This window comes from Colobus angolensis, unplaced genomic scaffold (assembly GCF_000951035.1).
Source record: "Colobus angolensis palliatus isolate OR3802 unplaced genomic scaffold, Cang.pa_1.0 Scaffold63, whole genome shotgun sequence".
In the NCBI taxonomy this organism is placed as follows: Eukaryota; Metazoa; Chordata; class Mammalia; order Primates; family Cercopithecidae; genus Colobus; species Colobus angolensis.
The window spans coordinates 6,524,313-6,538,309 of record NW_012119932.1 but is presented as its reverse complement, the minus strand read 5'-3'; the positions used below and the strand labels follow the sequence as shown (position 1 = coordinate 6,538,309).

The following is a 13,997-nucleotide window of genomic DNA, read 5'->3' as shown; positions in this document are numbered from 1 at the left end:
GGGGTTTCACCGTGTTAGCCAGGATTGTCTCGATCTCCTGACCTCGTGATCCGCCTGCCTCGGCCTCCTAAAGTGCTGGGATTACAGGCGTGAGCCACCATGCCCGGCCATATATTTATGTTCTTAATATTGGGGGCATAAATGTTTATAATTTTATGCCCTTCTGATGCATTGATATCGTTATCATTGTCTCTTGTGACAGTTTTTGATTTAACATCTATTTTGTCTGATACAGTTATGGCTATTCCTGGTCTCTTTTGGTGCAATTTGCAGGGACTATCTTTGTCCATCCTTAACTTTCAGCATATGAGTGTCCTTAAAGCTAAGGTTAAGTCTTTTGTAGAGAACATATAGTCGGATCTTTAAACAAACAAACAAACAAAATCAATTCAACCACTATATGTCTTTTGATTGAAGAATGTAATCCACACATTTAGAGTAATTATTTATAGATAAGACTTACTATTTACATTTTGTTAATTGTTTTCTATTTTATAGCCCTTTTCTTGTTTTCTTCCTCTCCTATTGTTTTCTTTTTGATTTGACAATTTTTTGTTGTGATTTGCTTTAATTTCTTTATCTTTATATCTGCCATCAATTGTTCCTTTATGGTTACCACTAAGCTTACATAAGACATCTTCAAGTCATAGCATATGCTTTAAACTGATAACAACATAGCTTTCTCCACATACAAAAACTACACTTTAATTTCTCCTCTCCTGATATTTTTTGTAGCTTATTTCACAATTTTATCTTTTTTATTATGTATTCGTTCCTAAATTATTATAGCTATATTTCCAATACCTTTGTCTTTTAACTTTTATACTAGAGTTAAAAGTGAGTTGTGGAGCACTATTGGAATATAAGAATAGCTGAGTGTGACTGCATTCTGACCATTACAGTGAGTCTTGTTCTTTCATATATTTTCATATTGTTAGTTTCTATCATTTCACTTCAACTTAAAGATTCTCTTTACCATTTCTTATGAGGTAGTTCTAATGGTGATGAACTGCCTCATCTTTTGTTTGTCCAGGCAATTTTTTCTCTCTTCTACATTATAAAAGTCAGCTTGGCTAGGTATAGTATTCTTGGTTATTGCTGGTTTACTTTGAACACTTTGTATTTATCATACTTCTTTCTTTAGCCAAGATTCCTGCTGAGAAACACCCTGATAGCCTTATAGACATCCCCTTTTATGTCAAGAGTAGATTTTTGTCTTGCTGCTCTCAAAATTCTTGTTGTGTTTTTGACTTCAGAGAATTTGTTAATAACATGTTTTTGTGATGATCTGTTTATGTCTAAACTTCTTGGGATTCTTTGGGCTTCATGGATCTGGACGTTCATTTCTTTCTCCAGATTTGAGAAGTTTTCTATTATTGTTTATGCATAATAAGTTTTGGCCTTTTCTCTTTCTCTGCTTCTTTTGGAACTCTCATAATGAATATATTGGTTCACTTAATGATGTCTCATAATTCCTGTAGGCTTTCTTTGCTCTTATAAAAATTCTTTTGTTGTTGCTCCTCTTACCAGGTAATTTTAAATGCTCTGTCTTCAAGCTTGCTGATTCTTTCTCCTGCTTTAACAAGTCTGCTGTTGAACCTCTCTATGGAATTTTTCACTTCAGTTAATGTGTTCTTCCATTCCAGAATTTCTGTTTGCTTCTTTTTTTCATGGTTTCTATCTGTTTGTTACACTTCTTGTTTTATTCTTGTATTACTTTCCTGATATCAGTTTGTTTTGTACTTGTGTTCTGTAGCTCACTGAGCTTCAAGATGATTATTTTCAGTTATTTGTCAGGCAGTTCATGGATCTCCAATTCTTTGAGGTCTGTTATGGGTGCTTTATTTGGTTATCTTGATGCTGTCATGTTTCTTTGATTATTTGTGAGCCTTGTTACCTTGCATTAGTAATGTACTCTGCATTTGAAGAAGTAGGCACTTCTTTCAGTCTTTATATACTGATGTTGACAAAAAATTACCGTCACCATTCAGTCCATCCAGAAATTCTGTGCTGGTGGCTGACATAGTCTATGTTCAGGCTTACTTCTGGAGTTTTTGGGCAGGCTGGCTGGATCAGCGTTTGGGTGGGCCTACTGCCTGGGTCCACAGGAGTTAACCTGGTGCCTGAGTCTGCAGATGTATGCCTGGAGCCTCGATTAACTGGGCAATCCTAGTGTCTGGGTCTATATGACAGGCATGGTTCCTGGGTCAATGAGTTTGGGCCTGCATCTTGGGTCTATGGGAATCAACCTGGCACAAGGGTTCACAAGGGCTTACCTGAAACCTAGGTTTCTGAAGGCCAAACTACTTGGTACTGGGTACCACATCATCCAGCCTGGAGCCTGGAGCCATGTGGGCCAGCCTGGAATCCAGGATTGCAAGTGCTGGTCTGGTGTCGGGGTGGGCCTGGAATATGGAGTCACATGGGTTAGTTTGGAGCTTAGGTCTCTATGGGCCTGCCTGAAGGGGTTCACTGGGATGGGCCAGTGTCGGGGTCTACAGGAAGACTTGGTGCTGCTCACTTTACTCACCCAGAGGGTATCTTTCTCTGCACTGGGTTGCATAGGCTTGGAGAAGACTTGATGTGGGTAATGTGAAATTTTCTTACCTATCTTCTTCAATGTGTCTTTTCTTATTTTTGGGCTCCACTTAGGTGCTATAATCTCTCACCTGGGTTTCTTAGTTCTTGAGAAGGTATTTTTGTCTATGGATGATTGCATAAATTTATTTTTCTGAAAGTGGACAAGTACTGGAAACTCCTATTCTGCCGTATTGCTGCCATTACTCTACCTGCAGGATTAAGGCTTTTAAAACATTAGTAGGGTCTATTTTGATAGAGGAAATAAACTTGATGGCCAGTTCAATGTCTCCATGAAAAGCCAGGTGCCTTGTGTACTATAAAACTCCAAGGGTTGCCATGCGTAGTCTGCAGTCTAGATATGGTTCTGAATGAACCCGTATCTAGAAATCCTAGATAATCAGAAGCATTTAAGGAGGTGGTGAGGGGAGCTGTTGACAGTGATCACTAGGAGGAATTAACATTAATTAAGAACATGTTACATGAATTTCTTTTAGGAACAAGATGGAGGAAACAAGAACTGAAATCAACAATTTTGTTGTTAGTTCAAAATGAAAATTCAGGAAGAAGGTTTGGGCTTTTTGGTGTTTGATTTTTGGCTTTTGTTTGTTCGTTTGTTTTTTGTCTATCTTTCCCTCTTCATCTATACATTTCAACTCCTTTCTGGAGTTGGAGAGAGACTTTTTATATGGTCAACACAAATTTTTATATTGGTAATTTTATGAACATAATTTGCAGCTGATAACAGAGTTGTCACTTGTTGCTTTTTTCCCCCCAAGGAATGGTTTTGTTGTTGTTTATAATCCCCAATGCTGCCTTATGTCAATAAAATTAAGGAGTCTATGACATGTGATATATGTTAACACATGTAAATATATTTTGATTTTGTATACAAAATCTATTTGATGTATTTTACCTTGACAGCTGGTTACAAGTATAAATATGGTAACTGGTGATTGACACTATTATGGGTTGCTTCCTAAGAACTAATGAATATATTTTAATATAAAAGACCCTTGATATATTTTAACTTGACAGCTGGTTGGAATTGTAAAGGGAAAGTATTTGGTGATTGAAAATATTATGGGTTTCTTCCTAGGAGCCAGTGATTAGTAAACTCACATGAATTTCTGAATGCTTCTATTTCTTCCCTTCATTTTATTTTATTAACCATCTAGTTTGCAAATACAAGCCAATATCCTCATAGTGAACTATATGGTCCACTAGCACCAATTTTATGCAGAGGAAGTCTGTTACATAAAAACTGTCATTGCATTGTAGCAGCTGGCAGGCAGTTATATTATCAAATAACTTACCACAACTTTTCATTTTCAGATTATCAATTGCTGCCACACATGGTTTTGTTTAAAAATCTGACAAGTATTTTTATTAAAGAAGGTAGTTTATAGCATGTGAAACGTATCATGACTTACAAAATAGAACTTTTGCAAAACATAATTTGAATTGTTCTGAGACCTCATCAAGTTGTTCAAGCAACTTGTCCACCAACAACACTGAGCTATTGACAAACAATAAATGCAAACACGCAGTTAAATAATTCAATTCTTCATGAATAGAAGAAATGGAACACATAGAAGGTTAGTCAGAGATCACAATGAGGAAGTGGGTCTTCAAATCCTTATGGATAAAAGATCATAAATTTCAGATCTATTTGATTAATGTGTAGAGATAACAGTACATATGTCATATAATAAAGATGGCATATACCATTATCATTTGCACTGTAAAGACAACATTTAGCTGCAAATGTTCAGTGCCCTACAGGCATACCCATCAACTCCAGCCTTTCCTCTTGGGTCCAAAATATTAACTAAAAGATGATGAAGTAGAATATTTTATGGAGTACCTTACACATTAAAGTTTTATGGAGTGTTTCACAAGCAATTATAGCTTCTTTGTGCTTCCTTTATTACGATGACACTTCCAATTAAACGAAACAACCACTTGCAACCCATAGGAGGTTAACATTGTTACAAAGTGCTTGTTCCATCAGAATGTAAGGAGAAATACATCAAGCTAAGAATTTTGGACACTCAGGTTTTTGTTATCTATTATCCTGTAGTTAGGATCAATAGTCTACCTTAACTCAAACAAGAATAAGGCAGGTAAACACATGTTGTACATTTAGGTCTGAAGCACAATTTTAAAGTCATATAAATATCCTAGCATAAGTCCAAGATTAACTTGTAAAGGCTTCATAGAAAAAGGCCTCAAGGGGTAAAAATTTGAGCAAATATAAGTGATTCATTGGTTTTCTGCAAACTTTTAAGCATTCGTCTTACAGTATTCACTCTTTCAGCCATCACAACAACCCAATGATATTGACTCCGTTACACTCCCATTTAGCAGATTAGGTAACTGAAGTACGCAGAGTTTAAGTAATTTAGTCACATCACTAGGAAATAATTTTCTTCTACTAGGAAATGAATTATCTCATCGTGTGTGATTCCCATGTCAATTTACGTCTCATTTGGGGAATTGCAATAGAGGAATATAATATAAATCTATGAAATCTTCCAATTAAAATAAAGAACCTTTAGTATTTCAATAAAAGTATCATGATTTGAGGTGACCAACACCCTGCTCTAAAGCATAAGTGCTGGAATTTTCACACAGACAGAACAGGTCTTTTCTTCCTCAACCTCCTTGTTTATGTATAAAATCCAATGAGGGAGAGTATATAGCAGATCCTTGAATAAAAAGTTGTTCTGCTCAACATCATTCTTCAATGTTGATGAGAAAAGAAACACAAAAAACTGACTCCTGGTTAGGGCCACTGTCTGTGTGAAGTTTGTGCGTTCTTTCCATGTCTGCGTAGGCTTTCTCTGGGTACTTTGGTTTCCTCCCACATTCCAAAGATGTGCACATCAGATTTACTGCATGTCGACGTGGTCTCAGTGTGACTGAGTGTGGGTGTATGTGGGAATGTGCCCTGTGATGGGATGGCATCTGGTCCAGGGTTGGTACTTGCCTCACTCCCTTAGCTGCCAGGAAAGGCTCAGGCCACCTGTGACCCAGAACCAAAAGAACTGGATGAATAATTATCTGTTTTTATTAACCTTTCTTAAATGTATGTAGAGCTCAAGTTTATTTAAATAAGTGTTTTTGGAACACTTTATTTAGAAGTTTGGTGAGGTTTTGTATTCAGAAATATGTCATAGGAACTTAAATCTTACTGATATCAATTAGCCAGTGCTGAAATTGGTTGCCTTATATATTTTACCTTAAAGTCACAGTTTCCAAGAACCTGGAGATGTTAAGTGAGGTCTTACTGGATAATTATGGAAAGTGTCATCCGGTGGCAATTTTAACTTGTTTATGGGGATTGTCAGCATTCCTAGAGTGATTGCCTTAGAAACGACGTCAAGATAAGTAAAAATAATACTGCCTAACTTTCTGTCTTCTAATGTATCTGTTGTAAGGCTGGACACATAATGACTGTAAAAATATATTGTAAAGAGTCCATAACATTTAGAATCACAAGACCTATTCTAGCCATGCGGCTTTAGGCAAATTACCCAGCCTTATTAAATACTTCATTTAATAAATGGAAATAATACTAATTGCACCATTATTCTTTTTTAAAGTTAGTGCAAGAACACAATAAAAAAAATACATGAAGTTTGGGTGCAGGGGCTCATACCTGTAATCCTAGCACTTTGGGAGGCAAAGGCAGGTGGATCACTTGAGACCAGGAGTTCAAGACCAGCCTGGCCAACATGGTGAAACCATGTCTCTACTAAAAATACTAAAATTAGCTGGGCATGCCAGTGCATGCCTGTAATCCCAGCCACTCAGGAGGCTGAGACAGGAGGATCGCTTCAGCCTGGGAGGCTGAGTTTGCAGTGAGCCAAGATCATGCCACTGCACTCCAGCCTGAGTGACATAGCAAGACTCTGTCTCTGAAAAAAAAATAATGAAAATAATATAATTAGCAAAGGCCTATATAGATACTGGTTAATTTCACCATTATCAGAATGATATTTCAGGTTAGTAAATACATAGTTATGGTTAATAAATCTATAATGATTGAATGGGATTTATTCATGACAAGATCTACAATGATAGAATCCCCCAACAGACTCGATGAGGCTTACAGATGTAAAAACAGATTATTCACATGACTAGAGACTACCTATGGAAAGCGGCCCAAGGAAATTTTTCAAGGTACAACAACAAAGCTATTGATTACAACCGATCTCAGAATTTGACTCTAGTTTTACTAATTGCTAAGGCAAAAGGGAGTGGCCATGTATTTGCTATTATTTGAGATTCAAAGAACAAAATATGTTTGCCTCTCTTACTTCATTCTTTTACGTGAAGGTATCTTTCTCAGTCCCAAATTTTCTGCATAAATGACCACTTTTCTGCAAAGGCAGATGAGCAGATGAGTGCTATTTATAGTGGAATCATACAGTAAGCAAAGGCGACATTGTGTGATTAGCCCTTCAAATGGCTACAGAGATGTGTAAACAAAATGGTTAAAACATATACCTGAAGGATTATAAATCATTCTACTATAAAGACACATGCACACATATGTTTATTGCAGCACTATTCACAATAGCAAAGACTTGGAACCAACTCAAAGGCCCATCAATGATAGACTGGATAAATAAAATGTGGCACATAAACCCCATGGAATACTATGCAGCCATAAAAAAGAATGAGTTAACGTCCTTTGCAGGGACATGGATGAAGCTGGAAACCATCATTCTCAGCAAACTAACACAAGAACAGAAAACCAAACACCACATGTTCTCACTCATAAATGGGAGTTGAACAATGAGGACACATGGACACAGGGAGGGGAACATCACACACGGGGGCCTGCCAGGGGGTGGGGGGCTTGGGAAGGGATAGCATTAGGAGAAGTGCCTAATGTAGATGATACATTGATGGTTGCAGCAAACCACCATGGCACGTGTATACCTATGTAACAAACCTGCACATTCTGCACAAGTATCCCAAAACTTGAAGTGTATATATAAAAAAAAAAAAAAAAAAAAAAAGGGCCGGGCACGGTGGCTCACACCTGTAATCCCAGTACTTCGGGAGGCCCAGGTAGGCGGATCACGAGGTCAGGAGATCGAGACCATCCTGGCTAACACAGTGAAACCCCCTCTCTACTAAAAATACAAGAAATTAGCCGGGCATGGTGGCGGGCGCCTGTAGTCCCAGCTACTCGGGAGGCTGAGGCAGGAGAATTGTGTGAACCCGGGAGGTGGAGCTTGTAGTGAGCTGAGATCATGCCACTGCACTCCAGCCTGGGCGACAGAGCGAGACTCCTTCTCAAAAACATAAAAATATAAATAAATTAATAAACATATTGCTTAAATTACGCCAAAACATTAAGAACCAGAAAAATAACATATGTATACACACAAAATATACATATGTATTTATATAAATAAATATATATTTTATATATCATCTTTAGCTGGGAATGCCCAGAACAGTCAAAGAAAAGAAGTAAATGTCTAATGGGGTGTTGGTAGCTATGAGTGCCTGTAAAGCTTTGGAGTTTTTTTGCATTAATTTGCATAACTCTTTCTTATTTAACACCTAATTACATTCCCCTGCAAGCTTGTGAGGCTTGTCTCCACTCAATTATTAACCACTACTGAAGTGATATTTTTAAAATCTAGAAACTTAAGGAGAACTAGGTAAAGCCTATCATTAGATGGGCTTCACCAAGAAGTCAAGAATTTTATTTCTTGGTCGTTAGAAACTAACCTGAGATATTGATATAATTACCTTTCAATATGATGAAGAAAAACAAACAAGTATTCCCTGAATTAGTAAAATTAAACTCACTTTGCAGAGTAGTAGGGTTTTTTTCCTTCTTGGGGTTTTTATTTTTTTTCATAGTAATTCTTCGTGGTGGTGGTACTAATAGTGGTAGTAGTAATAGAAGTACCAGACATGCTAGTAATTGTGGTAGCAGTTTCTTGTTCACTGTGGTTGTAGCAACCATAATACTCGTAGTAACATAACTTATTTTAATAGTCTAGTAACAAAATAATTAAAAACTATATCTGTGGCTTATACATGTTAACAAATTCTTCTGTATTTCTACTTAGTTCTTTGGAAACAATTTGAAATTTCACCTTTGACATTTGATAAATTGTAGATTTGGGAAACATTTTCCTGATCAAAAGAAACAATAGTTAATGGTTTCTGTCATCTGAAAACTGGGTTACTGAGAGTAGAGAGAAGTTTCTTAGCAAATCGATGAAAGTATATGTAGTTTCTTAGCAAATCTATGTAGAAACATTGAGGGGAAAGTATATATATTTTATTTATTTAAATACTAGCAGTAAGTATGAAGTGTCTGAAATCATCAGTGCTCTTACATTTTGCAACAGTGTATTTCTAGGGATTGCTGCTGTTCTTCTTACAAAGTTGTCTTGGAGAATGAATTTTGTACTTATTTAAAGTTATCTTCCTTCCTTGAATAACTGGCCTCCATCCTCCAAGTTAAGCAGTTTCTTCTATTTGTACTTGGAGAATATAAAGAAGAGAAATAACCTACTTGGAGCTATTTTCTCGGAAATAACACTTTCAGCGTCTAATTCAAACATTTCCCTTAAGAGATGGTATCTATAGAATTTTTGTATTCATTTTAATGATAAATTATAAATGCATGCTGGTGAGGATAGGAGAGAAAATAGAGACCCTGGAAAACAGTTACTCTTCATGCTTATAATGTTAAGGATGTAATATTGCACTTTGAATATTAGGAGTATGACTGAAAATCTAGAAGGAAGTATAATAAAAGCAATGACCTTATCACCATAATATTTTTAATACACTTCAGGTAGGTGAAATTGCAAATGTACAAAATTCTGCTTAAAGCATCAGGTATTTATTTTGAAAGACAGTGCTTGGTAAATAAGAAACAGTAAGTCATTTAAGAAACAAGAAGTCATGATGATAAAAGTACACATTGAATATTTTTCCAGTTAAGATATTTTTTAAGATGAATAGCTAGAGTTCAATTATGCTTTTGATGAAAAGTTAAACGGTAGTCAAAGGAAAGAAGATATTGCCAAAAAGAGAGAAATTAATTTCTAAGTAAATAGCTACAGGTTTAACTCTGCAATATCTTACCTAGACATCACAGTTTGGAATTTGAAACAATGAAGACCACAATCTGCCAATGAAATATTTATTCAGACCATAAAATGAGTTATCAAAGTTTAACACTTTTTGAGCTTTAAATATCATTATCTTATTAATTCTTGTGAAAGTAGAAAAATGATTTATATTAGTGCCGGGTATCTAATTAACTCATGACTGCCCAAACATTACAATTGCATTGTCACAAATAATTTGCCTTGCATTTTATTTGTGTGTGTGCATTTGCATATGTATCTCAATTGTGTATTTCTTAGATTAATATTAAAATTAGTTAGCAATCCCTAAGCTGACTCTCCTTTCAGGCAGCTAAAGACTTTGAAGGCAAGAAGCCAGCACAGGATTAACAGTTTGTCATGGATAATCCACAAAGTAAATAAACCTACTGTGAATAATAGAAAGGGAGTTAGACTTGTAATATAGGAGCTATTGAAAGTTAATTCAAAGCCAAAGTCCTCCACAGTAAATTCCTTCTCATTATCCAACTGCTAGAATAGACTGGCATTGATTAAATCTCTAAATAGGGAAGCATTTGTGCATTGTCAATGTTTTACCACCTTATCTGCAAACATATAGACTTTATCTTCTTGATAACATGCTGATAATATAGAAGCTTGAGCAAACCAAGAATGTGAAAACTTCACCATGGGTGTTTAGCCCCCTTTCAACTTTCAAGAAAAAAAAAAAAAAAAAAAGGATCAAAACATTTTCTACATTGTACCAGATGTCATTTCTAAAATTCCTATGCTGAGATGGTAGCTTAAATAAATATCATGAAAATGAATTCACTCATTAAAAGGACTTGTGTGGTAAGCTAGTGTTAAAATAACAAGGGATTAATAACAGCAAATTGAATATTTGAATTACTTATAATGCTGTATTAGCATTTTTAGTCTAATAATCTCATCCAGATAATAGTCACTTTTCCCCCAATTAAAATTGTACATGTTATAGATTTTGGATTTGCAAGGTTCTACCAAATTATACAAGAATTTGTTACTTAATCCAGACCAAGTATTGTTAATTAGATACTAAGATATTAAATATGTTCCTTTTTTTCCAGCAACCATGACATTTTATTTTCATAATATGACTGTAATTGAGTTTGTAGTATTTTAATCATAATTTTATATGGGCTTCTTTTTCTGAATATGTTTCCTATTTTTCTAATTCTAGGTTTCATATACACTGGAGAAGTTGTACATCGAATGCTAACAGCCACACAGTACATAGCACCTTTAATGGCAAATTTCGATCCCAGTGTATCCAGAAATTCAACTGTCAGATATTTTGATAATGGTATGTATTGAATAGCCTATTTTTTGCTGCATGTATATTTTTAAACCTCAAGCATCAGATTCCTGTTAATGTTTTTGTTAACTGTTTATTTTTTGGTGTGTAAACTGCTTGATGCAAATGGTCTGAGATGACAAATGTTACTCTGCTAAGATTTATTAAGTACACAAATGGCATTCATTCATTCATTCAACACGTTTATTAACATCTACTATATGCAATAAAAATGAGTTGCTGTAGACAAGACCTCAGACAAAGCAAAGGCATTTATTTGATGCTATTTCAATAAGTCAGTTTTCCAATTTTCCCATCAGAAAAAATGGAAATAAGAATAATTTTGTTAGTTCTGATCTTCCAGTAGAGGGAGGTGGCATATATTGACATTAAATTTCCAGAACTTATGACTTGTATGTATTCATAAGATGAACACATATTTTAGAAAGTATAAAGTAATTAGTTGTGGGTAGTTCAACTTAAGAAAATGAAGTTTTCTTGACTTTAAAAAATGAGTGAGAGCCTGTTAAGATTTATCAAACATACTAAGAGCAATATATCCCTGCTATTACTATTTTGGGACATATAAAATAGAGAAAAAACTAGAATATATCATTAAGTGCTGCCAAAATCCAAGCGAGAAATTCAAGGCCTTGGAGACCTAAATGAGTTTTCATCTCAACATCTTATTGAAAGCTCTAACTTTGGTAGAGAAAATAAATTATAGGTAACAAAGAGTTTATATTTGAACGATTAATTAAGTATAGAATTTTCTGTGTATTTATCATTCACAAATGATATTTATTTGTTCAAATGACAATTTTATGCCTGCAAATAATACAAGCAATTGGGGTGAACAGAGTTATTTCTACTCTTGTCTTATTTGTGATGATCAAGGAAGAAATTTGCTCATGGTTGGAATAGACTTGATGGTAGCTGTAGCCTTGGAGAAATACGATCATTTTGCTAAGAGCAATCTCCTGACCAGTGTGATGAAAGTCATTTTACAGGTCGAAATAGCACAATGAAGAAACTAAACATAGTTAGATATTCACCTTAGGAAATACACTTTGAAGAACTTGAGTAATACCAAGGTCTGATCCAATATGAAGTAACTCTAAATGTTAGCTGTAATAATGATTCATCTCTATTATTTTGAGAACTATTATATTCTCTTCCATTGTTTAAAAACTCATGAGGTGCTAACACCCAAGGATGTGCAAGTAGACTGTAAATACAGTATTCTTGAGGCAAAACTGCAGCCGGAAACTTATCTGAAACTTACTCTATCATTCCAATACAAAATTGCCTTGGGAATCTATCCTATGGAAATAATAAAAGATTCAGTGAACGTTGACTATTTTCCAAGCTCCGACATTCGCTAGGTGATATTAGGGTCATTTACTCATGGGCACATGATTCTAATGACCAAGACTTTATACTGTTGCTATCAAAATCATAAGGCATATTAAATAAGTCTCTCTACATATATTCTCATATACCTTGTTCCTAGGTAGCTCTTAATATTTGGATTTTACTTGTATTTGAGTGATTGTTAAAAATTGATGTATACTACTCCAACTGAACTCTAGGTTCTTTAAAAACAAGGACTGTGGCTGTTTATAAGAAATCATTTTATCTCCAGTACCCTGCATAGATACTTAATAGACTGTAGGTCCTAAATAATTATTCAATGAATGAATGAAAATAATTACATATGTAAACTGAGTTTTTATTTCTGGGAATTATAAAAGTATTAATACTCAAGAAAGCATGTATTTTTTACCCATTGAAATATCTTCTGTGTAATGACTTATTCCATAGGAATCTAATATTGAGGAATATTGAGTTCAAACAATATGATAATGAAAGCTTGTGTTTTATTGAATGAATGAAACACTTTTAAATACTGTAAGGCTCTTCACAAAGCCCTTTTAATACCACAACAACTTGCTGAAATATTTTCAAGTTTGGCTAGACTCACTGACAGGATACTTAAAGATTGGAAATTCAACAATTTAGGAAAGCAAACTTCTCTAGAGAAGACAGCAGCAGTTAGAAAATTTAAATCAGCAAATGTTGAGAGAGCTATGCTATTACATAATATAAAATTGAGCATGTGCAAACAGTATGCCTTTTTTTTTTTTTTTTTTTTTTTGGAAACGGAGTCGTGCTCTGTCTGGTTCTGTTACCCAGGCTGGAGTGCAGTGGCGCGATCTCGGCCCACTGCAAGCTCTGCTTCCCGGGTTCACGCCATTCTCCTGCCTCAGCCTCCCCAGTAGCTGGGCCTACAGGCACCCGCTACCACGCCCGGCTATTTTTTTTAATTGTTATTTTTAGTAGAGACGGGGTTTCACCGTATTAGCCAGGATAGTGTCGATCTGCTGACCCCTGATGCACCCGCTTCGGCCTCCCAAAGTGCTGGGATTACAGGCGCATGAGCCACCGCGCCGGGCCAACAGTGTGCTTTTTAGCAACCTGCTACTAACAAAATATTGAGAATCTCTCCCTCAGAATTTGCATTAAAACTTTAATTTATACAGCCCTCTTATTTTCATAAATAGTCAAGGGTAACTATATTTTCTTGTATTTAATGCAGGAATCGCTTGAAGGCAAAAACCATACTCCCCATGTTACAGGAAAGGAAACGGTTTCATGAAGATTAGTTGTGTCCAAGTTCACGTGGAAAGTTTTATAGAGACAAAGTGCGAGTCTAAGTCTTCTGCCCTCTGGTTCACTGTTTTCACTGCATCACCAGAGCGCGATAGAAGCTAGAGGATAAGGCAGAGACTAGAGCTTGAGGGTTGTAGACATGCGTGAAGGAAAAAGAAGCTAGGAGGCATTTCACAATTAGAAAATTCCTATACTTATAAAATCATGGGAAGTTTCCTGGCTATTGTCTTCTTGCTCTTTTTCTTTTTTCTTTTCTTTTCTCTTCCTTCCTTCTTTCTTTTCTTTTTCCTTCCTCC

At 35.5% G+C, this 13,997-nt stretch overlaps 1 protein-coding gene across 2 annotated transcripts in view; it reads left to right on the top strand.

The window, feature by feature from the left end:
• Positions 1 to 13,997, top strand: part of PLXDC2 (plexin domain containing 2) — a 453,731-nt gene that overhangs the window by 311,709 nt on the left and 128,025 nt on the right. For both annotated transcript variants that reach the window (XM_011963864.1, XM_011963863.1), the window contains one exon: positions 10,915 to 11,037. In XM_011963864.1, coding sequence (XP_011819254.1) covers positions 10,915 to 11,037 — 123 coding nt within the window. The remainder of the gene's footprint in view (positions 1 to 10,914; positions 11,038 to 13,997) is intronic.